The sequence below is a fragment of the Phacochoerus africanus genome, chromosome 10 (genome assembly GCF_016906955.1).
Source record: "Phacochoerus africanus isolate WHEZ1 chromosome 10, ROS_Pafr_v1, whole genome shotgun sequence".
NCBI classification, from domain to species: domain Eukaryota; kingdom Metazoa; phylum Chordata; class Mammalia; order Artiodactyla; family Suidae; genus Phacochoerus; species Phacochoerus africanus.
This window is the reverse complement of record NC_062553.1, coordinates 4,620,010-4,644,616: the sequence shown is the minus strand read 5'-3', so window position 1 is coordinate 4,644,616 and position 24,607 is coordinate 4,620,010. Positions and strand designations below refer to the sequence as shown.

The window sequence follows — 24,607 nt, the reverse complement described above, 5'->3', positions numbered from 1 at the left end:
CGAACGCCTCTTGTGCCAGATGGTACAGTAATTGCATTAGGCGTGTGACTTCACTGAATTGTCCCAAAGACCCTGAGAGGTCCATGCTGGCTCCATGTGTTAGATTAAAAAAGTGAATATGGGGGTTCCTGTTGTGGTGCAGTGAAAACAAATCCGACTAGTTTGCATGAGGTTGTGGGTTAGATACCTGGCCTCAATCAGGGGGTTCAGGATCTGGCATTGCCATGAGCTGTGGTGTAGGTTGTAGACATGGCTCAGATCCGGCATGGCTGTGGCTGTGGCGTAGGCCAGCAGCTATAGTTCTGACTCAAGCCCTAGCCTGGGAACTTTCAGGTGCTGCAGGTGTGGCCCTAAAAAGCAAAAAAAAAAAAAAAAAAAAAAAGCCAAAAAACCAAAAACCAAAGCCAAACAAACAAAAAAAACCCACAAAAATATAAACATAAAGGCAGGAGAGTAGCCACAGGAATAAAAGGAAGAAGAAAAGCCATTATAATAGGTTGAAATAAAATGCTAAGAATAAGATCCCTTTCTTCTAAGAAATGACTGCCTTTGTTTTCCCTTGAGCACTTCTTATGTTCCAGACACATAATCAGTGCTGCTCCCCTGATTCTACCCTCCTCTCGGCAGCAGGCAGCAACATCCCCGTTTGACAGACGAGGCGAGCCAAGCGCAGACGCGGTGTGTGATCGGCCCACATCATACTGAACAACAGCTGAGGTTCGAACTCAGGCCTGACAATTTCCAAGTCTCACGAGCAAAACTGGGTTTCCTCTAGGAAAACAGACTGTTCCCCTGACTCTGACTGATGAGGACGTGCTGGACCAAACCTCCAGTCAAGGGCACTGGGGAAAGCTGGACAAAATGTAACCAAAGATCTACTCGACCCCAGCTGGAAAGACTGTGCGGATTTGCGGGACTTTTAGTGCAGTTCAAGACAGGCGAGACGCCAGGAGAGGCTGGCTTGCGTTGCAGGCTGCATTTCCTCTCCGGGTGGAGGCAGGGCCTGTGTGTCACGGTGGCAGGTGAGGGTAGAAAGCTAAGCAGAGCTCTCGACAGCATCATGAGCTGGGTAGGGGCCCCAGGAAGGACGCCGATAACTATTACAGGCGTCCTATGCCCTCGAGCGAGCAAGAAATAAAGCAGATCTCATAAACATTAAACTCATCTCGGAATCAGTTCTGATGTGAGGAGCAGAGAAAGTCCCATCCAGATGAAGACACTATCAAAGCAGAACCTTAGGAGTTCCCGTCGTTGCACCACAGAAACGAAACCCACTAGGAACCACGAGGTTTTGGGTTCAATCCCCAGCCTTGCTCAGTGGGTTAAGGATCCTGTGTTGCTGTGGCTGTGGTGTAGGCTGGCAGCTGTAGCTCCGATTCGACCCCTAGCCTGGGAACCTCCATATGCCACGGAGGTGGCGTAAAAAAGCAAAAAAAAAGAAAAAATGCAGAACCTCAAATGATGTCTTCACATTTTTACACATGATGTCTAGCACTCAGTGAAAAATAACCAGACACAGAACACATGATTTGACCACAAACCACAAAATTAAAAAACAGCTCATAAAAAAAGACTAGAAGGGGAAACTGGGATGGGGGGACAACACTTTGTGGCATTGGTCATTTTCCAGTTCTTGACCTGGTGACGGCTTTATGGGCATGTATTACTCCAGGGCAATTCATCAAGGCTGCCTACTTCGGCTGTTCCCATTTCTGTAGGCGTGTTATCCTTTCGATAAAAACGTTTAAGAAATTCAGTGACTAGGAGTTCCCATCGTGGTGCAGTAGAAACGAATCCGACTAGGAACCATGAGGTTGGGGGTTCCATCCCTGGCCTTGCTCAGTGGGCTAAGGATCCGGCATTGCTGTGAGCTGTGGTGTAGGTCAAAGATGCGACTCAGATCCCGTGTTGCTGTGGCTGTGGTGTAGGCGAGCAGCAACAGCTCCGATTAGACCCCTAGCCCGGGAACCTCCATTCGCTGTGGGTGTGGCTCTAAAAAAAGAAAGAAAGAAAGAAATTAAGTGACTAATGTCCTCTCACCTTCAAAGAATCCAGTTGTGCTGTCTGTGGCCACTCAGCCTCGGGAATAGGCCAGGACTCTGAATGCAATGGTCTTTGAAGGACACTGTCCAGCTCGGGATTCAGGAGGTATTTCTGAGCTAGAAGAAAACAGTCTCAGTCAAGCCTCAGTCCAGAAACCGATTCTAAAAATCAGTGAGTCTCTGAGCTTTTTTTCTTCTCTTTTGTTCCCAGATCCCCGCACCCATGACAGAGGCCCTCTTGGGGGCCTTTGAACTCTGGGGGCCACCATCACCCCCCTCCAATGGAACTGCCATCATCTTGGTGAGTTCTAGAAAACTACCTGCCTGCTTCACTTTCTATTACCTGGCTGCAAGCTCTTTCAGCACAAGGATCACCACATCTGCAAGCCTATGCTAAGGCTGAGGCCATGCAGGCTCCTTAACCCACTGAGCCACAGTGGAAACTCCAAGCCAATTCATCTTTAAGTCCTACAGCACCTCTCAGGGGTCTGGCACAAGGCAGCCTTCTAGAAAGGCTGAATGAATAAATAACTAAGTCAATCTAATACATTCCTTTCTTTTAGAGGTGAGGAAGCTGAGCCCAGAGAAAAGCAAAGACTTGCACAAACTAGGGGCAAAAGCAGGACCGGCTAGAATTCATGCACCTCCCACTGTGAAAACAGAGGCCAACTCAGATCGCAGGGGTAGAAGATGAAGATGCAGAAAGCCGGGCCCAGCTCAAAACTGAAGACAGGTCCTGACCAGCTAAACCGTGAAGACAGGTCTCTCTTCCTGCTTGTTGGCACCCTGCAAAGTGCCTGGCACGAACACATCTGAAAAAGGCCATGTTATCCTCCCTTTCAAGATAAGCGTCTGGGACTCAGAGAGGTTAATTAACTCATCCAAGGTCACACAGCAGGTAAGAACAGAATCTAGTAATAAGAATCGCTAAGTGAGCAATTATCAAGAACAGCCCAGTTGCCTAAAGGTAATACTATGCATAATATCTTCACTTTTATATTGAGTCCCTAAAAACATCATAATCCTAAACAAACCTCTAGGAACCCCACCCTACCCTACCCCACCCCACCCCAGCCAATGCTCATAGTACCCTGCACTTTTTTTTTTTCTGTCCTTTTTTTAGGGCCGCACCTGTGGCATATGGAGGTTCCCAGGCTAGGGGTCGAATCAGAGCTGCAGCTGCAGGCCTACACCAAGCCACAGCAACGTGGGATCTGAGCCACATCTTCCACCTACACCACCGAGTGAGGCCAGGGATCGAACCTGTGTTCTCGTGGATGCTAGTCAGATTCCTTTTCACCGAGCAATGATGGAAACTCCGTACATTGCACTTTAAATCAGGGCCCAGAGACATTCTCTCTGACTGGATAGCATTTTAATTTTTTTAACAATAAAAATAATAGAACTGCAAAGAGCCCACCATGTGTTCAGCTAAGTAAGCCCTGTGAGTGCTTTTAGTTTATCTTCTGACCTACGTGGTCATTCACAGATGTTCACTTATCGTTACAGCATCGTAGCCATCCGACACATTCCATTTTTTGTATCCGTTTTCCATTTAGTAGAATATCACACTCTATCCCATGCTGCGTACCCGCATCGGTTTAGGACCGGTATTTCATTCTCAAGGAGTACGAGTTCATTACCACCACTGGCGTTTTCTCCCACAGTTTTTCACTACGGTAAATACCCTGGCATGGAAACACCTGTCCCTGGAGCCTTCCCACACGTAGCATTAGTTACACAGGATAAATTTCCAGGACTTAAACTACCGGGCCCCAGAATTTGGCCATTCTGATACTGTCAATATCTTTCTAACGCGTTCGCCTTAGGCCGTGAAATGAAAAGGCAGAGCTAAGTTGGGAAGAGGGCACGAGAGCACGGGGTCTGGTTTCCTTCCGTCGTCTGCACTTGACCCTGCCCTTGGCCCCTCGCATCAATACCTAATCCACCTAAGCCACCCTGGTCCCCCTGTCCCATTGTCCTGCTGGCTTGGACTATGTCTGAGCCGCAGGCTCTTCCGAACTAAAATTTGCACTGACCCTTTTCATCTGCTGTCTGCTCAGACTCGACGTCCAGGTCCAGGTGGCGGCTTGTCTGGAAAAAAAAAAAAAGACATCTCTGCAGTTATTTTGCATGACACAGGGGGCCAAGCCTTCCACAGACGACTGCAACTGGATAAAGCAGCCCCTCACCCCTGCAGAGAGTGGCCAGACCCACTCATCCCTGGGTACATGAAAATGCAGGCAGGACCCCCTCCCTCCTCTGCCCACGACCCTCAGAGGGGTCCAGGATTTGCTCCTGGAATGCAGGTGCAAAGAAAAGCTTCCATTTCCTTGACTCAAATTAAATCACCAATTTACACAGGGAGAAGAAGACCTGTGTTTGAAAAGATGTGAGAAAAGGGGAAATGAGGGCAGGCAGACGGCAGAGTTTCCAGGAGAAACACCCTCTCTGCAGGGAGGTCCCCTGGCCACCTTGTGAGAGCTGATCACTGAGCTGTGCCCTGGGCCCCTGGCTCAGTCACCCGCGAGCCCAGGTGGGGCTTGTGCAAGTCCCTGCACCACCCCCTGGCCTAGCTGTCCTCCAGGAGCCCACAAATGCACAGGGTCTGTAAGAGGTGAAGCGGCAATGGTAACCCCGCTGCTCAGCCCCATGGCCCCCGACTGATTCAATAACAATGGTTGGATCTTCCAGGCAGGTTAGAGTTGATTCCAGACCAACAGCCCAGACCATCTTCTTTGTGTCCTCTAAGTACTCACACCCACCGCCTCCTGCCTGGAGTTCTCTGGTGAACTCCTATGTATACGTCAATACCCAATCCAAATGTTCCCACTTCTGTGAAGTCTTCTCTGATTCCACCTGGAATCAAAGCGTTCAGGCACCTGGCTCTCCCATAGTCCCTATATGCTACACTGGGACACCTGGGCTCTGTGACTGTCCCCCTAAAATGGACTGATTGATCCAGAGACTAATACACAAGGGCATGAATTATGGCCCAACCATCTTCCCAGGGAGCCTTTTGTACCAGGCTGTTCTCTCCCTGCGTTTCCAGCTCTCAGAGCACTTTGCTTATATCCCCCGAAACTGCATGTCTTTGAGCACCATGGCCCTTCCCACCCCAGTGCCTTTGCACCTGCAGGTCTCCCAGCCTCGAGGGCCTTCACTCTGTCCTTCCAGATGTTACATCTCTTTTTTTCATCCTTCAAGGCTAGTTTGTACACGTCCTCCTCCTGGAATTATATCCCCAAATCGCTCTCCTTCCCCTCCCTGCTCATGGCTATGCTTCAAATACATGCTTTTTCTTGCACCTGGGCTTAGATGTCTTATTAGGCACAGACTTTCTCAACGTGAAAGTGAGGTTTGGCTGACCTCTGTATCCAAAGAGGAGCCTCAAGTGCACTAATCTTCTTCCGGAGGCACTCAAGTCAGCAAGTTATCAGAGATCTATGCATCTTCCCCCTGCTCCCTGCTCCTCATTTATCTCATTGGCCTGGAGAGGCTCAGAGCCGGGCAGCCTCAGGTCTCCCTGGTCCCCTGGTCTTGGCCAAGGCAGTTGACATCTCGGAGCCTTGCCCTCTCCATCTGCAGAGTGAAGCTACTAATATGCTCCTTGCAGGGTTTTGTCAAAAACAGAATGAGAATGAGCATCTCTAAAGGCTCCAAGCAGCATAGCAAATGGATAAAGCCTTGCCCTCCCCTCTGCTCCCCCATGTCTTTCCCCAGGTAAAATGTGGGGAAATCTCGACTTCATACAGGCAGGAGATAAGGAGACAATAATTGCCTGGATCCTGGGAGGCCCAGGCTTTGGGTCACCGATTTAATGAATTAAGGGAATTTAGGGCTCTCGGTCTCGCTGCTCTTTTGAAGATGAGATTCCATTTCTGAAGGCCCATATATAGAGCTTGCTGACCAACACCCAGAGGAGAAGACGCTTCCCGGACGTGGAGGGAAGAGGAAAAAGCAGGGCTCGAGGAAGTGGAGCGAGCAGCTTCCTTGCCGGGCCGTTTGCGTCTCTCCCAGCCTGGCGTCCGGGGGACCCTCGGGTGTTAGGACGCCAAGTCGCTGACTTCCCTCCGTGGCATCACACTTTGGTGCTGCTTGAAGGGACCCTACACCCTCTTCGAGGGCCTTTATGGGGCAGCACTGTGATGGGCATTTGACGTGAGGTCTTGTTCAGCCCTTACAGACCCTACAAGAGGTCAGCAAGCCCCACCCCTGGCCACCCAGGACTAAGAGAGGAGGCAGCCTAGGAGGTGAGGGTGAGCACGCAGTCACGGGGTGGCAATTCTTCAGCATCTGGGGTGTCTCTACCCACCGGGTGAAACTCCGTGCAGGGACCCTCATGTCCCAGGAACTGCAGAGAGTCAGGCAGGGGCCAACCCATTCTCTGGTGCACCTTTTGTTTGCTGAGCTGACCCCAGACCCCGGGGGAGGTCGGTCAGGCACCAGCAGGAAGGCTCCCCGCTCCACCTCCCCTTGGTACCCAGGCATCTGCCTTCAAGAACAGGGTGACACCCGAGGCACAACATTCTTGGCTTGGGAATATTGCCAGTCTGGGTCCTGGTGGAATCCAGAAGCAAGAGATATCCTGGGGCTAGGGGTGGGGGTGGGGGTGGGGTGTAAGGGGCGCTGAGAATCAGGTGCCCTGAGCCCTGCCCAGTCAGGCCAGTCTGGGGATGGGGAGGTAACTGAGAACCCCCAAGAGGTTTGAGGAGGCCAAGAATGGAAGGAACCTGCCGATCCTGGGCTCCCGTCCCAGCTAAAGCCACAGAGGGGGGAAGACCCCAGTGTGCTCAGCTGAAAGGCAGCGGGGAGCTGGCCAAGCGGGCCTCGTGGAATCCCCGTTTCAGGACCAGCGCCCAAGCTGGAGAGAAGCAGCAGAGCTGGGAGAAGGAAACGAGGGCAGCTGCAAGGCTGACCGGTGGGGACAGTGGCAGCTGAGGTGCTGAGGGAAGGACAAGACACCAGCTCAGGCAGATGGCAGCTCTGGGGGCCAGCAGCCCTCGTCCCACCCACGCGTCTGTCCTGGTCCCCCAGTGCTCTGCATGGAACATCTGTGTACCCGCCCCCAAACACAGGCTGAAACCCTCACCTCCATGTGACCGCATCTGGAGGTGGGGTCGTGGGCAGATGACCAGACCCTGGGGACAGAATCCTCAGGATGAAACCGGTGCCCCTATAAGAAGAGGTGAGAGGGAGCTGGCACTCTGTGTCATGCGAGGGCACAGCGAGAAGGCGGCCACCTGCATCCCGGGAAGAGGGCCCTCGCCAGAAAGCCACTGTGCTGGCACTCTGACCTCCGGCTTCGCCTCCAGAACTGTGAGGGGTGAACACGTGCTGCTTAAAGGGTGCTGAGCCCACGGAAGCTCAGTGTCCATCACCCACCCCACCAGAGTGGGAGGAGGACGTCAGAGGGAGGGGGGCCCTGACCCTGAGCCACTGCTGTGGGCCCTGAGCACCCCCTTCCTGAAAGGGTGGGAGCTCAGACAGGCCCCAGCTCTAAGCCCCAGCCAGCTACCCCTTTGCGTGACCTCGACCGGCTCTCTGACCACTCCGGTCCTGTCTCCTCCTCGATGGTGGGAGGTTGAAGTGAGTTCAGTTGACTCAGGGGGGACCCTGTGATGCTCGGCCATCATCGTGCTTCCTGCGAATAAACCAACAGCAGCCGGTCCAGGTGCCCCCCACCCCCCGTGCTCCTGCAGGTGACTGTGGTCAGCGGGAGCCCCTCCCAGTGAACAGGAGCCCCGGCCCCCGGGGTCCAGGACCTCCCCGGGCGGTTCCCTAAGGAGGCCTCGCCTCGCAGCCACACCCTCCGTGCTCCCAGGTCCACCTTCCCTGCTCCTGCAAATCCCACCCAAGCCCACTGGGGTCTCCCCAGCCAACGAGCAGCCCTCCCAGGCTCAGAGCCAGAGCCCAGCATCTCCATGGAAAGTTCCATCTGTGTTCTCTCCAACGAGAACCAGCCCCTGGAAACCCACTTCCTGCCCAGCTGCCAGTGGGAGGAGCTGCCGCCACCGCCACCTCCAAGAGGGTCTCAATGCTCCCTGCAAACCCCCAACCCGAGCTCTGCTCAGCTGCCTGGACCTCGGGTGTTCACGGCCAGAGCCATCTGGCTGCGATGTGCGTGGTTTGCCTGGGGCTCTGCAGCTCAGTCTAGACCGCATGCCTGCGGGTTCACGGATCCTGTTCCAACCCCTCAGCAGCTCCCGCTTCACTGAAGAACCCAGTGCAAACACCGTGGGGAGCAGGCAGGTGTCTGTGACCTTCTGTCCAGGCTCCCGCCCCTGCTCCATGCAGGACCTCCTCACTCCAGCCGGCCTAGAGCCCGCTTTGCTTCTCAAACACACCATGGGTTTTGTTTTGTTTTGTTTTCCCTGCTGCCTTATATCTGCATACGGAGGACTGGCCTTCCAGTGACGAGAGGGACCGACTCACTGAGGGCCTCAGGTACGTAGGTGCCACAGCCCGTGCTGCTGCCCACGTGCCCCTGAGCACCGCGGGGCACCCATCACACCCCCTTCTCCCCCACTTCCCATGGGGGGCAGAGCTGCCGTGGCCATGCACAGAATCCCACCGCCAGGTTCAAATCCCAGCTCTGCTTAGGCAAATGACTTAACACACAAAGACTGAGCTGGAAAGCAGCTTATAGACCAGTGTCTTTGGGCACAATTTCTAACCTCTTTGAGCCTCAGTCTTCCCACCTGGAAAACGGGGCTAATGACAGCACCTCCCCCACAGGAGGACTGCCTGAGTCGGTTACATAAAGGCTCCCAAGGGAAGAGGTATATGTCAGTGTCCCCTCCAAAGGCTGCCAAGCTAGACTGTGGCAGAGCTAAGACTTGAGCCCAGGGTTCCTGATGCCAGAGCTGGCCCCTTGACAACCGCTCACCCGAGGACCAGATTCCCATCCCCAGGGACATCTCTGCAGAGGATGCATCATAAGTTATTTCCATCCATCTTCAGGTCCATTCTCCCAGGTAGGCGGTACTATTCCCATTTTACAGATGAGCAAACTGAGGCTCAGAGCCATTAAGGTCTTGCCCAAAGGCACACACACAGTCTCTGTCTACGCCCTTCCTCACCATAATTTACGGCTATTTCCCTGTTGGCATGCATGTTTGGGCCTGTCGGGTCACTATGCCTCCTCAGCTCCTGGCACCACACCTGGCTCATGGTAATGGGTGCTCGGTAAATATTTGTGAGATGAAATGGCAGAGCCAGGCTTCTGTGGTTCGTGGAGGGAACAGTGAACCATCCCCCAGATCATGAAAATGCGGGTATTCTTGGTGAGCTGAACTATAAAATAATGCAAAACGGGTCAAGGAGGATTCAAGCCCACTTTTAAAGCAGGGAGTAGCTGCTTATGACTGGCCATGGCCTTGAACCCTCTGGCCCACGGGGAGGCACGTCCTGGCCCAGGAGCATGTCTTTCAGGAAATGAAGGCATCAGGCTGATGACACCATTAGTCTCTCAAATGACCTTCTAACTATAAGCGTGTATTGACTTCCGAATGATGAATGAACTTGACTTTCCAGGTAACTCCACTACAGGGAGAGAACACGCTGATTCCTTTTTCAACCATCCGCCCCACGTTTCAGCCTCTCAGGGGAAAGGAGTAAGATAGCACTCAGGTTTATACCTCAGTCTCTATGAATTTGGTCCATGGAAGTCAGCCTGTCCAATCTCAGTGAACAAGCCGGGTCTGGTTCAGACCCAGCGCAACCTTTGGAGGGTGGGGCCCTCACTGCAATGACGACTTCTCAGACATGGCCGGCCTCCCTCCCAGGTGACACCTCCCGGATCCAGCACCTTCCCTGAAACCCTGCTTTCCGTCCTGCCTCGTTAACACACAGGTGCTGTGCCGGGCCCCTCAACTAGATGCTGATTTCCCTCCCTGCCCCTATTCTGCCTCTGAAGAAGCCTGAAACCCTCAGCCCCACCAGAGAGGTTGCGATGAAATGCCCCCAACAGTAAGGAGAATCCCTTGAATTGTCACATCACACAGGCCCATGTGTGGTGAAGGACAGAGGGGTGCATGGCTAACCCTGGGGTCTGTGGGACTCAGAGCAGGCTCCTGGGCAAGGTCACGCTTGAACTGTGCCCTGAAGGATGGGTGGGAGGCTGCAGGGCCAACAAGAAAGAATCTTCCCGGGGAAGCGGCAAGTGCTAAGGTCCTGGGGCACACGGGATGAAACCAGGCAACAAGACAAATGCCGAGTGCTGTCTGACACTGAATTAAAGTCGTGGTTTGTGTGTCTGTCTCCTACACCGTGTCCTGAGCACGCTTTAAGGTTCAGGATGGCGCAGTCACCTCCTGACACCAGCTCTAAGCACGCCATCAGGTGCTGGCACACGGGAGTCCAGGGTGAGTTCCAGGCGGGGTGAGTGAACAGAAGGAGGGAGGGAGGGACGGAGAGGGCAGGTCAGGGTGGTGGATGAGCCTACAGCCCCCCCAGGACAAGGGGGCAGGGCTACCTGTGGGAACCTACCTCTGGGTCCCCCGGAGCCAGGAAGGTGGCCACATACTCAGCCAGTGCCACGTCGGTCACCATGCTGTGTGCCACCTCAGAGAGCAGGCGGTTCCCCGCCCCGTGTCTGTGCAGCTCCTCCAGCAGGCGGGTGATCAGGTGGTTCCTCTCCTGGCACTTCTGGACCAGGGAAGCCAGCTTGGCCTGGAAGGGTAGGAGTGAAGACACGGGTGGGTCCATGGCGGGCAGGGCTCCCCTGGGGGCTGGACGGCTGGGCCGGGGGGGTCACTGGTGGGCATCCTTCTCTGCATCCCCCGGCCCTGCCCCAGCTCAGCCTCCTCCCTGCAATTCCTCCCTTTACCCACAAGCCACAGCCAGCTCCGGAATCCAGGGCTGCCCTGCAGCCCTCTCACCAGGGCTCCCCGCAGCCCCCTGGATGCCTTCCGGATGGGTCCACAGCGTGGACGTCAGCCCCACTACTGACCAGCTATGAGGCCAAGCTCCTCCCTACCCCTCGACTTGCCCATCTGTACAGTGGGCACGGTCAGGCCTCCAGGACCAAAGGAGACTGACACAGAGCCAGCCCAGGACGGCCCGCATGCCCGAAAGATCAGACCCAGCCTGTGCCTCCCCACCCCCACCCCAGTGGCCCTCCTCACTGCTGTTCCAGCCACACGGGCACCCCCTCCAACCCCCCGACCCCATCCCCACCTTCCTCCTCACTCTTTGGTGGCTCCTACATGTCCCAAGCCCAGAAGAGCCTTGTGCAGCTCTGTTCAGAGGCCAGCCTGAGCGTCGCCTCCCCCGGTGAGCCTCCCTGATATTCAGGGCCTGTGTCCCTCTGTGCCCAGACTCCCAACTTCCTTCCGTCCCAGCAGTTAGTCTATATTTGGGGGTCTGTCTCCCACATAGCCTGGGGCTCCTCGGGGTCAAGGCTTCCATTCCCCTGGACCCCCGGGACCATCCCTGTGCTACGGCTGGGCACAGCATGGCTTTTGGGAGGCATCTGTTCTGTGAATCCCAGGAGTGCGTGACCCCCACTCCCACCATGAAATGAGCTCCCCCATCTGCGCATGTCCAGAGGGGCTGACAGGCTCCCATCGTCCCCTGCGCTGGTGGAGGAGGTGGTGACCCCTCCAGGCCAGAACTCCCTTCCGAGCCAGTCCCAGAGGGTCAGGGGCATCTGCGCGTCAGCCCCTGGGCAGGGGTGCCAGGCGCCTAACTGCAGGCAGGCAGGATGGGCGGGCGGTCTGACCTGGAGGCTGGGGTGCCCCGGGCCCCCAGGATCACACCCCCGAACGTCAGGGTCCCGTTCATTCAGCCAATATCAGCTGAAATCTGCTCTGTGCAGCTCCCCCTGAGAAAGAAGCCGCTGTTGACCATGACAGGACTCTACTGGGCTCTCGGAGGGAGAGTGTGGCTGTTGGGAAGGTGTGGCATCAGACGAAGCTGGGTTAAATCTTGGCTCTGCTACAGGGTCGTGCTGTGTGGATACGGGCAAGGCACTGTGTCTCTCTGAGCCTCCGTTTCCCCATCTGCAGAGCAGGGCTCGGGGTTCCCTCCCTGACATGTTGAGATACTGTGTTGTTGAGAAGATAGGTGTGGCCCCTGGCACATGGCAGGCATGCGACAGAGGGTAGCCATTCATCATTAGAGCCTCACCAAACCGCCCACAGCAGGTTAGGAACCCCAATTCCCATCCCCAGATGAGAAAACCGAGGCCCCAAAGGTGAATGATGGCCCCAAGGAGGGGCTCGATTTGAACCCAGGGCACTGCGGCTCCTCCCTGTCCAATCCAACCTCTTCTTTTTTTTTTTTCTATGGCGTACCTTTTTCTTTTTTTAAATTATTTTTATTAGGGTAGAGTTGATTTACAGTGCTGAGTCAATTTCTGCTGTACAGCATAGTGACCCAGTCACACATATACAGACATTCTTTTTCCCGTTTCATCTTCCATCGTGTTCCATCCCAAGAGACTGGACACAGCGCCCTGTGCTGCACAGTAGGACCTCATTGCTCATCCATCCTAAATGTCACAGTTGGCATCTACCGACCCCAAACTGCTCAGCCACAAAAAGGAACGAAATAATGGCATTTGCAGCAACATGGATGTGACGAGAGGGTCTCAACTAAGTGAAGTTACAAAGAGAAAGACAAATACCATATGATACCGCTTATGTGAAGAACCTAGAATAAGGCATAAATGAACCTGTCTATGGAACAGGAACGGACTCATGGACTGGTGGTTGCCAAGGGGGACGGGGAGGGGGTGGGGTGGATGGGGAGTCCAACCTCTCGTGCTCAGGCCTGGCTTCCCGTGAATATCGTGTTGTTGGTGTCGTGTTTTTATTTCCATCTGGGGGGGGAAGGGGGAGGGGAGGAGAGGGAGGGGAGAGGAAGGGGAGGGGAGGCGGAGGAGAGGGAGGAGAGGGAAGGGGAGGGAGGAGAGAGGAAGGAAGAGGGGAGAGGAGGGAGGGGAGGGGGGAGGAGGGAGGGGAGAGGGAGGGAGAGGAAGGGGAGGGGAGGGGAGTGGAAGGGGGGAAGGGAGGGGAAGGGAGGGGGGAGGAGGGGGAGGAGGGAGGGGAGTGGAAGGGGGGGAGGGGAGGGGGGAGGGATGGACCCAGAGGCTGAACAGAGCGTTCCCTTTGTGAACTGCGGTGTCTCATGCTTTGGGCTCCAGTGTGACAGCAGCCTCGAAGGTGGGCAAAGACAGGACAGTCCATCTACAGGGCACACACTCCAGCAGGAAAAGCAGGACAGAGACACACGGGTTCCGAAGGATCTCAGACACGCGAAAAATATACTGGAAGGAAAATACCTGAAAACGCCAGATTCAAAGGGGGGCTTTGGGGGTTATTTTTCTCTTTCATTCCTCTTCCCAGTATTTTTATACACTAGCGATGGGCTATCTCCTAATGGGAAAAAGCATTCAGCTCTTTTTTCCTTGGAAGAGACAGTTCCTACTGATTTCGCACCCATATTACCTTCAATGGGGTCACAGCCAAATCTGCTTCGTGGTGCCTCTTCTGAAGTTCATCCAGCTGAAAGAGAACCCAGACTTTGGAGCATGCTGAGCCATCGTTCACCTTGCTCGGCGTGTCCACAGGCCCGAGGCGCTCAGAGGGGTTGCCTCCAGATCCCCTCTCCTCCCCCGGGAGTTCTCGGAGGGAGCAGGCACCTTTCCCATCACCAGCTAGGCTGGACCCGGGGAGGAAGGATGCTCTGACCACTGGAGAAGGGGGTCCGCCAGGCCGCTGTTGTCAAGGCCAGCTCCGTGCCTTCTCCCTTCGGGAAGGATGCCTTCCCCACCCCCACGTGCAGAGGTCCCAGGGTGTTTGGGTGCAGTGTGTTGGTTTTTTGGTGCGGAGCCTATACGAGGACCTATAGGCTCCGGGTCCTAACCCCAGCCCAGCTACTCACTAGAATTGTGACCTTGGGCAAATCACATCTCTCTCTGCCTCAGTTTTCTCGTCTGCAGAGTGGGAGCAATATTAGCCCACCCCCCTCCCCCGGCCCAATAGTGAGGATTGCATAAGGCCTCTGTGAATCCATGTCTGTACAGTCCTGGAACGAGGCCTGGCATCAGTCAACACTCACTGAAAGGGAAGCCACTATTACTCTCTAGGGCAGGCCTGTGTGTGAAGCCTTCCTGGACCTTCCAGCCCAGCCCAGCACCCACTTGGATACCAGCAAGCGGCTCCGCTAATGCTCAGAGGAGCTCCTGCCTGAATTCCTGACCCACAAAACAGTAAGCTCTAGAAGTTTCCATCATGGCTCAGTGGAAAGGAATCTGACTAGTATCCGTGAGGACACTGGTTTGATCCCTGGCCTCGCACAGTGGGTTAAGGATCTGGTGTTGCTGTGAGCTGTGGTGTAGGTCACAGACATGGCTCGGATCTGGCATTGTTGTGGCTGTGGTGTAGGCCGGCAGCTACAGCTCTGATTCGACCCCTAGCCTGGGAACCTCCATGTGCCATGGGTGTGGCCCTAAAAAGACAGACTGCAACAAAAATGGTAAAAGCTCTAATAAGACGGGTGTCCTATGAATTCTCCTCACTCTCTTCCTGGTTCTCTCTGGAGTCGGTACAAGAAAAGCTACATAAACAAAAGTCCTTCTTCCTCTCTCCCATCCTCTCCTGACTCCTAACACTATTTTCAACCCTACATACCCATGATCGGAATACAGGCGTGTATGCGCACACATGACACCATATTATACAAATGTTTTACAGCTTGACTGTGTCACTTGATATAAAATCATGGTGTTACTCCCATGTTAAAACATACAAATTGATCACATTCTTTTAAAAATTTGCATACTATTTAACTGTGAGGCTGGAACAAAATTTATTTAACCAATTCTTTGTTGATGAAAATTTATATTGTTTCTGTTGGCTTGCTTTACAAACAAGGCTTTAATGAACATTTCTATAAATCTATTGTGGCTCATGTTTCTGCATATATTTGCAGAGTAAAATGCCAGCTTCAAGTGAACTGTCTTATATATGAAAGGCACACGATAATATTTGCAGGCTTGGGTGAAATCATCTCTCTACTTCATTGTAAGAAATAGCATGAATATGTAGCTGCAGACTGAGTACTGGGCAGTTGCAATCAAAAAATAAATGAGAGCAGGGAGTTCCTGTCATGGCTCAGCAGTCACGAACACCACTGGTATCCGTGAAGACTCAGGTTCGATCCCTGGCCTTGCTCAGTGGGTTAAGGATCCAGCGTTGCCATGAGCTGTGGTGTAAGTCGCAGATGTGGCTCGGATCCTGCATTGCTGTGGCTGTGGTTTAGGCTGGCAGCTGTAGCTCCAATTCAACCCCTAGCCTGGGAACTTCCACATGCTGCGGGTGCGGGGCTCAAAAGACAAAACGAACAAACAAAACCAAAAAGAGAGAGAGAGAGAGAGCAAAGTGAAAAGATGGCAGGATAGGAGAAAATATTTGCAAATCCTATATCTAAATAGGGACTTGTATCTAGACTAGACAGCAAATGCTTACAACTCAACAACAACAAAACAACCCAATTACAAAATGGACAGAGAATCTGAATAGACCTTTTTCCAAAGAAGATATAAGACCCGCAAATAAATACATGAAAAGATGCTCAACGCTATTAACCGTTAAGGAAATGCAAGTCCAAACCACAATGAGATGCCACTTCGCACCCACAAGCATGGTCAGCAACAAAAAGACAGAGAGAGCAAAGGTCAGGGGGACGTGGAGAGGCTGGGACCTTCACCCGCTGCTAGTGGGAACGGAGAGTGGAGCTGTCACAGACAGACCTGACAGTAACGGTGACCAAAAGGCTCAGGAATCATTTTACAAGAATCTCATCAGAAAACTGGAAGAGATAAAGAAAGTAATCATAGGAAAATTCTAAGACTGCAAAATACAATATCTGAAATTAAGAACTAAAATAATGCATATAATTAAGAAATTAGGGAGTTCCCATTGTGGCGCAGTGGTTAACGAACCCGACTAGGAACCATGAGGTTGCGGGTTCGGTCCCTGCCCTTGCTCAGTGGGTTGACGATCCGGTGTTGCCGTGAGCTGTGGTGTAGGTTGCAGATGCGGCTCAGATCCCGCGTTGCTGTGGCTCTGGCATAGGCCGGTGGCTACGGCTCCGATTGGACCCCTAGCCTGGGAACTTCCATATGCCGCGGGAGCGGCCCAAGAAATAGCAAAAAGACAAAAAAAAATTAGGAATGATAATAATTAAATAAAGAACTGAAATTAAGAACTATAATAATGCAATGTTGCCTCACCTAAAGAGTATCATCTAGCTGGAAGATGGATTAGAAAGAAATATCTGATCTAAAGCACAGAAACAAAAAAGAATGAAAATAATAACTAAAAAAAAACCCTAAAACATTCATTGGAGAGGGTTAAAAAAAAAGGTCTAACATGTGTATAAGTGGAGTTTTCTTTTTCACAGATCAGTGGCAGACGGGACGAGAAAGTCATCATACCTGCCACACCAGCCAAGGCACAGTGACAAAGAGACCCTCCTTTACAGCCCTGGCTCTGCGGGTAGATACCAATACTCAGGAAAGCCAATGTGCAATACACATTTAGAAGGAACACGCTTGCCTGTCTTAGAACCAGCCATCTCTGCTCCCTGAACTATCATATATAAACAACGCTATAAGAACTAGTGGAAGTAACCACAGATGCTCTAAGGGAATGGAAATCACATCTACCCCATAGACGACTGCATGGTCCAACAAATAATGGGCATAAAACCCTGTACAGTGTATCCATGCATCCAGAGAACGCCTAAGAGAGGGGTCAGAAGTCGCATCAAAATGTCGGTGATGTATTTTCATCCATTAGCTTCTCAAAAAAGTGTCACGTGCGATACGGTTCAGGGTAACAAGCTGTGGGCAGACAATACACTCACTCATTTCTGGTGGGAGTGTACTTGATGCAGCAGTTTGCAGGGTCGTTGGCCATTTTCCATCAAAGTTCATTATGAACCTAGCCTGGGACCCAGGAATTCTTTCACTAGGAGTTTGTCCTTTGCGTACATAGCAGAAACATAGCCCGAGATAGAGGGAGGTAGAAACGTCCACGGGTCTTGTGTGTGAAGCAAAGAACAGAAACCACCTAGATCTTCATACCAAGAACCGGTTAAGTACGTTACGGTTTGGCCTCTTAAAAATAACATGAACGCGTTTGAAATAATGAAGCTCCATGTGCATGTGTTGATGTGGAAAAAGCATCACGATGTGTAACTAAATGATAATGTCAAGATGCAGCATATTTTTGTATGGCACAATTTCATAAATGTACACACACGTCCTGAATGTGGGGAGATAGGGCTAAAAAAAGGGAAGTCAGAAGGGGTTGGGGTTGAGGGGGAGGAAAGACTGTTTTGTTTTGTTTTTTTTGCATTAAAAATTTATTTTAGGAGTTCCCGTCACGGCAAAGCAGAAACGAATCCGACTAGGAACCCTGAGGTTGTGGGTTCGATCCCTGGCCTCGCTCAGTGGGTTAAGGATCCGGCGTTGCCGTGAGCTGTGGTGTAGGTCACAGACAAGGCTCAGATCCTGGTGTTGCGGTGCTGCGGTGCGGCTACAGCTCTGATTCGACCCCTAGCCTGAGAACCTCCATGTGCCATGGGCGGGGCCCTAAAAAGACAAAAAGACAATTTAAAAAAAAAAGATAGAGAGAGAAAATTATTTTATTGAAAGATAGATGATTTACAATGTTGTGTTAATTTCTACTGTACAGCAGTGATTCATTCTTTTATTTTATTTTATTTTATTTTATTTTATTTTATTTTATTTTATTTTATTTTATTTTTGTCTCTTTGTCTTTTCTAGGGCCGCTCCCACGGCACATGGAGGTTTCCAGGCTAGGGGTCGAATCGGAGCTGCAGCCACCGGCCTACGCCACAGCCACAGCAACGCGGGATCCCAGCCGCGTCTGCAACCTACACCACAGCTCACGGCAACGCCACATTGTTAACCCACTGAGCAAGGCCAGGGACCAAACCCGCAACCTCATGGTTCCTGGTTGGATTCATTAACCACTGGGCCACGACGGGAACTCCTGATTCATTCTTTTAAATGTCCTTTTCCAGCATGGTTTATCACCGGATGTTGAACATAGTTCTCTGTGCTAAACAGCAGGACCTTGCTGTTTCTCTAGCCTATATATAATAGTTTATTTTATTGCATTTTGAAAGGATTGAGATAATTTTAGATTTACATACAGTTGTAAAAAATAATACAGAGAGGTCCCTTGTACACTTTGGAGGGCTCCTCTGGTGGGAACCTTTTGCAAAACTCTGATTCACTACAGCCTGGTATCGACATGGATGCGCTCCGTTGTTCTTACTTGGAGCTCTCCAGTGTACGTGCGTGTGTGTATATGTGTGTGTGTGTGTGTGTGTGTGCGTGTGTGTGTGTGCAGATCAAGTTCCATTCAATTTCATCACCTATGTTGTCCTGTCCCCATCCCCACAGACAAGATACTAAACAATTCCAAGTATCCTGTGACCTTATTTATTTTATTTTATTTTATATCTTTTCAGGGCCGTGCCTGTAGCATATGGAGGTTCCCAGGCTAGGGGTTGAATGGGAGCTGCAGCCTCCGGCCTACACCACAGCCACAGCAATGCCAGATCCAAGCCATGTCTGTGACCTACACCACAGCTGAGGGCAACGCCTGATCCCTAACCCACTGAGCGAGGCCAGGGATCGAACGCGTGTCCTCATGGATCCTAGTCAGATTCGTTTCTGCTGAGCCACGAAGGGAACTCCCTATTTCTTTTTGTATTCTCACCCAGTTCACTCCTGCAGAGAAAGGACTTTTATTTACGTAACATCTGAAGACTGTTTGACTTACGGTTACCAAAGGGGACAGACAGGTGGGGGAGGGATGGACTGGGGTCTGGGACGGGCATATGCACGCTGTGCTACATGGAAGGACTGGCCATCGGGGACCCGCTGTATGGCACAGGGAACTCTATTACATATTTCTTTTTGGCGCCCGTGGCATGTGGAAGTTCCCCAGCCAGGGACTGAACCCACGCCACAGCTGTGCCTGCACCACCACAGCTGACGCAACGCCAGATCGTCTCCTTTGCCACAGGGGAGCTTCCTGAATATTCCGTGATAATCCCTATGGGGAAAGAATCTGAAAAATCACTTTGTTGCGCAGCAGAAAAGACCACAACCTTGCAAATTCAACTCTACGTCAAGAAAACTTAAAGACAAACCATTTGTCTTTTGAAAAAGCCCTGCATATGTGTTGCTATCTTCAGATCGAACTGGGGTTGAGCCGGGTGGACAGATTACAGGCCTTTCTTTGCCACTGTTCTGCACTTTCAAAATATTCAAACCCTTATAAACTGCTGGAGAGGCTCCGTGAGCTCTTACCTAACTCCCTTGTCCACCCTCAAAGCTGTCCTGGGTGGGGGAACAGTCGTTTCCAGGCGGGGCAGGAAGAGTGGGCCCAGCCTTACCTTGCCCTGGAGTTCTCCCTGCAGACGGGTGGCCTCCTCGAAAGAGGCCTGCAGGGCCCGGTGTGCAGAGCTCTGGTCTCGGAGCTGGCACTGCAGGGTCCGCACCTGGTGACACAGCTGCCTGACGCGCAGCCCGAGGTCCTCCTCCGAAGCCTCGGCCTCTGGGTCCCGATGCTGTGGAATCAGAGTTGAAGGCAATTTTGGCTGAGCCTCCAAGTCTCATCTGTCAGCCAGCAGACAGTATCGATTTGCCTTCATATTTTTTTTTTTCCTGCTTACGTTTTTCTCACGCTCAGTAAATTTCATAAACTAAAGTAACAGAGATCACGCCCAAAACTACGAGCCAGAATCACCATCATGATTCTCCCTCCGTCATCTCTCTGCTGTGCCCCTTTCACCCACGTGCTCCGATCCGGGTGTGGTCCCTGCTGGGTTTCTTGGGAGAGGGAGTTGGGGAGGGGCTAGGGAATCTCAGAATAACATTCTAGAATGTTATTTTCAAAAAAAAAAAATTGTTTCGCATATGGAGAATAGGCGAAACGGCATAGTTCCCCAGAGTCTGTTTGAATGGCTGTCCGTCACCCCTCTCCTGAAACACAGCACGATGAATGAAATCGAATGTCCGGAGCCAGTTGAGATGCTCGGCACGGGAAAGCTGCATGCATTTACAGGAAACGGGAAGCTACCGTATTTCCCCAAAACGTTTCTTACATCAGAAAAAAATAGCCTCTCCCTCGTCCGGGGTCAAACACGAGCAGGTTTCGCAGGAATATCCATAGGGAATTTCTGGGAGGGCGGAAAGTCAGATGGGAGAGGCTCATGTACCTCCGAGGGGAGTGCGGTCCAGCGACAAATGACCATAGGAGTCGTGCTACTGCCCCCAGCAGTAATAACTGCCCCCAGTTATTATTTTTAATAACTTATATATGCACATCCATAAGACAGGTAGGCGCATACATATACATACACAGGTAGATTTTCCTATGTAACATTTCAATGCTGTGTATATGTCTTTATTCTGTTTTCCTCTCTTAATACCATGTCATGGGTCTTTTCCGTATCATTAAATAATGTCAAAAACCCTGTCGTTAGTACACTCTGTGCATGTTCAATGCCCGGATTAGTCGAAGATTTTGCTGCTGTACCTGGGGCTGGGATAGAGAGCCTGGTACACCCGAGAATGCCTGAGACACCTCTGGTTCTTCCCCCGAGAGCCTCAGAGGGGGACTTTCTATGTCAAGGGCCTGAGCATCATTAAGCTCTTGGTTTTCACGACTAAGGTGGCCTTGGGCTGGACAGCCCGGCTAATTGGAAAAGTCCAGGAATTCAGAGGCATCTCCAACACCCCGGCTCCTGGTCTGGAGGTCTAGCTCTCATTGAAAGCGATGACCCTGGGAATTTATTTATTCACTTATTTATTTATTTTGCTTTTTAGGGCCGCACCCATGACATATGGAACTTCCCAGATAGGGGTCCAATTGGAGCTGCAGCTGCTGGCCTGTGCCACAGCCACGTCAACGCCAGATCCAAGTCGCATCTGAATGTACCGCAGCTCACGGCAACGCTGCATCCTCAACCCACCGTGTGGGGCCAGGGAGCACATCCGCGTGCTCGTGGATGCTAGTTGGGTTCGTTATCGCTGAGCCACGATGGGAATTCCCACCTTGGGAACCGAAAGCCTACGAAAGTCATCTCTCCTGACCCAGGGGTGTGGTGGGAGGGGGACCCCAGGCTGCTGTGTGGGGAGAGGATGCGGGGGAGGGTGAGAGGGCAGCATCACGTGCCTCGGGGGCTGATCAGCCTCTCTCTTGTCAGCAAAGAATCTGAGAGCAGAATGTGATTTATTTTTAATTAATAGAAATTCACAGAGCGTGGGCCCAAGATTCACAGGCTGGGCCCTGTCAAGAGCAGATGGGTGCTCTGAACAATTCCGTAAAAATCCACTTCTAAGACTTGCAAAACAACTTGGCCTTTCTGGGGAGTTTGGTGCCTTGGCTACCTCCGTCCTCTGCAGTGACTTGGGCTTTGTCCCGTCATCCTGAGAGAGTGACCATGGGGCATTCTTTTTAAAAAAAATTTTTAAAAGGTATATTTGACTTACAATGTTCTGTCCATTTTTGCTGTACAGCAAAGTGACTCAGTCATATGTGTATATATATTACATATTTATTTATATTCTTTTTCTCACATTATCCTCCATCATGTTCTTTCCCTAGAGATTGGATATAGTTCCCTGTGCTGTGCAGCAGGACCTCATTGCTTCTCCATTATAAATGGAATGGTTTGCATCTACTAATCCTAAATTCCCCGTCCACCTCACTCCCTCCCCCTCCCACGTGGCAACACAAATCTGCTCTCCAGGTTGATGATCTGTTTCTGTTTTGAAGACAGTTCATTTGTGGCATTTTTTAGATTCCACACATAAGTGATATCATATGGTATTTGTCTTTCTCTTTCTGACTTACTTCACTCAGTCTGAGAATCTCTAGTTGCATCCACATTGCTGCAAATGGCAGTATGTCCTTTTTTATGGCTGAGTAGTATTCCATGCCACAGGGCATCCTAAGTCAGCAGGTGTGTGGTGGCCCTGCCCACATGGCGACCCCTGGGGATGGCCCACAATGCCCTTGCTCCCTAACAGAATCAGGAGCATGTGCTCCAGCCACATGCTGCCCCTGGGCTGGGAGCCAGGGTGACCATGGCCTTGGGGAGCTCCGTCTGGTGGGGGAGGTTGACATCGCTAACACGGCATGGTGAGGGGAAGCCAGGAGGCGGGCAAGAGCCTCAGGAAGACCCTAAATCAGAGGCACCCTTGCCACCCAGGGGTACGGTGGCAGAGGTATAACCACCATTCCCAGGGAGGAAGGGGCACAGGGACATGCAGTGCTTGCTGAATCCCCTGGCGTAAATACCTTCGCAGCCAACTGCCAGCCACCAAAGTGGGATCGCTGAATGGCGTGCTGGGGAGAGGTGTGCCGAGCCGCCTGCCTTTGCACCGAACCCCTCCAAGGGTGGGATGGGGGGAGATGCCCCAAAGCAAGACCTGGAGGGCAAGCAGCAGTTCCCAGGGGAAAGTGGGGGCTGGGGAGGGGCGGGTCGAGGATCTAGGCCTGTAGACACAGTGGACGCATCCAGCAATAGCTGAAGCGCCCAGGGTTCAGACTATAACTCCCCCGGAGGAATCCGGACGTCCTACTAAGCGCACTAGGGAGACACAGAGGGTGTTAAGCCAAATCAAAAGATGATCAGGTTTGTGACTTGGGACGAGGGAAAGGCCAGTTTTCCTCACCTTCTGCCTTCTGCCCCACTAAGCATCACTGCATTTGTCCCGACTCTAGCTTTGGTCTGGAACAGTCTATTTTTTTTTTATTCCAAACTCCTCTCATCTAGCAGCATCTCTTGGCAAAACCCTCTGGACTGTTCTCCCTGTGTCTTTACTGCAGAAGGCGATCTTTCTATGTTTGAAACTCATTGAGGTGGCTCCAAACCCTCCAATAGTTTCTGACTGCATCTCAAACGGTCACGACCAGGGCCTGCAAAGCCTCCTGCGATCTTTCTCACAACCCCTTTACCATCTTCACTTCATGCCGTACCCCATGCAGGCCCACGGTGATCCAGCCACATTGGCTACTCTCTGCTTTTTCTTTTTTTTCTCTTTTTTAGGGCCTCACCCACGGCATATGGAGGTTCCCAGGCTAGAGGTTGAATCACAGCTGCAGCTGGCAGCCTACACCACAGCCACAGCAACGCAGGATCCAAGCCATGTGCATGACCTACACCACAGCTCAGGGCAACGCTGGATCCTTAACCCACTGAGAGAGGCCAGGAACCAAACCCACATCCTCATGGATCCCAGTTGGGTTCATTAACCACTGAGCCATGATGGGAATTCCTACTTTCTGCTTTTTTCAACCCTCCAGGCTCATTCCTGCCTCAGGGCCTAGCCACTCACTTCCCCCTCTGCCTGGAATGTTCTTCATCCGCTGCTCCTTTCAAACTTTGAAACCTTCCACTCGATATTCACCTCCTCGGAATTCCAGTTCCTACCAGGTCTGACTAGCGGGGAGCTGATAACTCTCAGAGCTGAGAGAAATGTATAGAGACAATTCTTTGGAGACTTTAAATGGCAGCCCATGCAGGGCTACAATCCCTGAGCAAAAGGGTGCACGACAAGGTGAGCTCAATATTCTCCCTGGATTTCTCTTGGGAGCCTTTTCCATTCAGATCTCAAGCTGAATGTGGTGGTCCTGCTGGGTGGAATCAGAGACTAGGGTTGAGGTTCAGGGATGTTCTAATATCTGGGATTTGTGGGGAAAAGTAACAGGGAAAAGAGAGATGCAGAGAAGATATCCAGATACCATCCTGGAATACTCTTGGGTCCTTGGCTGAATCCTAAATGGTGCAGCATGGTGCAAGACTCTGAGGCCTTGCAGAGAACAGCCGTGGGGAGGTCAATTGCTAAAGAGATCCCACACCGCTACAAAGATGGCAGTGCTCTGGCCAAGCCAAAGGGAGAGTTTGCTGACTGCTCTGGGAGCCCAGCCGTTATCATTGAAAGGCTATATCCTAGAAGAAGGACCACCGTGTTAGAAGTAAAATCAAGCCCTGAGACTGAGGGGAAACTTGAAATAAACCTGCCCAGGGATAATATGGACTGCTGATCATTCACCCACCTACCAGAAGAAAACTCACTCAACATTAGAGGAAGCTAATCAGCAGGAATCTCTACAACATGTTCTGCACAATGTTCAACACAGAAAAAATTACCAGTCACATGAAGAAGCCGAAAAATGAGACTTAACCGAGAAATAACAGAGTCAATAGAAACAGACCCAGAGACGACGCACATAGTAGGGTTAGCAGACAAGACCTTCCAATTATCTATGATCATGTATTTTATAAAACATAGGAAAAGCTACAGGCAAATGAATGCAAAGATAAAGTATTTCAACAAAGAGTCAGAATCTTTTTTTAAAAAGATAAAAGGGATATTCTAGAACTTCAAAATACAAGAAATGAAAATTAAAAATGACTGGATGCATTTATTAGAAGACAGGACACAGAAGAGCATGGGATTAGGGAACTAAAAGACAGGTGAACAGAGAATTCAAACTGAT

The 24,607-nt window shown here is 51.6% G+C and overlaps 1 protein-coding gene across 1 annotated transcript in view; it reads right to left on the bottom strand.

The window, feature by feature from the left end:
* C10H4orf50 (chromosome 10 C4orf50 homolog) overlaps positions 1-24,607 on the bottom strand; it is a 64,110-nt gene that overhangs the window by 2,353 nt on the left and 37,150 nt on the right. The window contains exons 7-10 of the mRNA XM_047798567.1: positions 19,491-19,664; positions 10,533-10,715; positions 4,082-4,136; positions 2,041-2,159 (exon numbers count right to left, since the gene is read on the bottom strand). Coding sequence (XP_047654523.1) covers positions 2,041-2,159; positions 4,082-4,136; positions 10,533-10,715; positions 19,491-19,664 — 531 coding nt within the window. The remainder of the gene's footprint in view (positions 1-2,040; positions 2,160-4,081; positions 4,137-10,532; positions 10,716-19,490; positions 19,665-24,607) is intronic.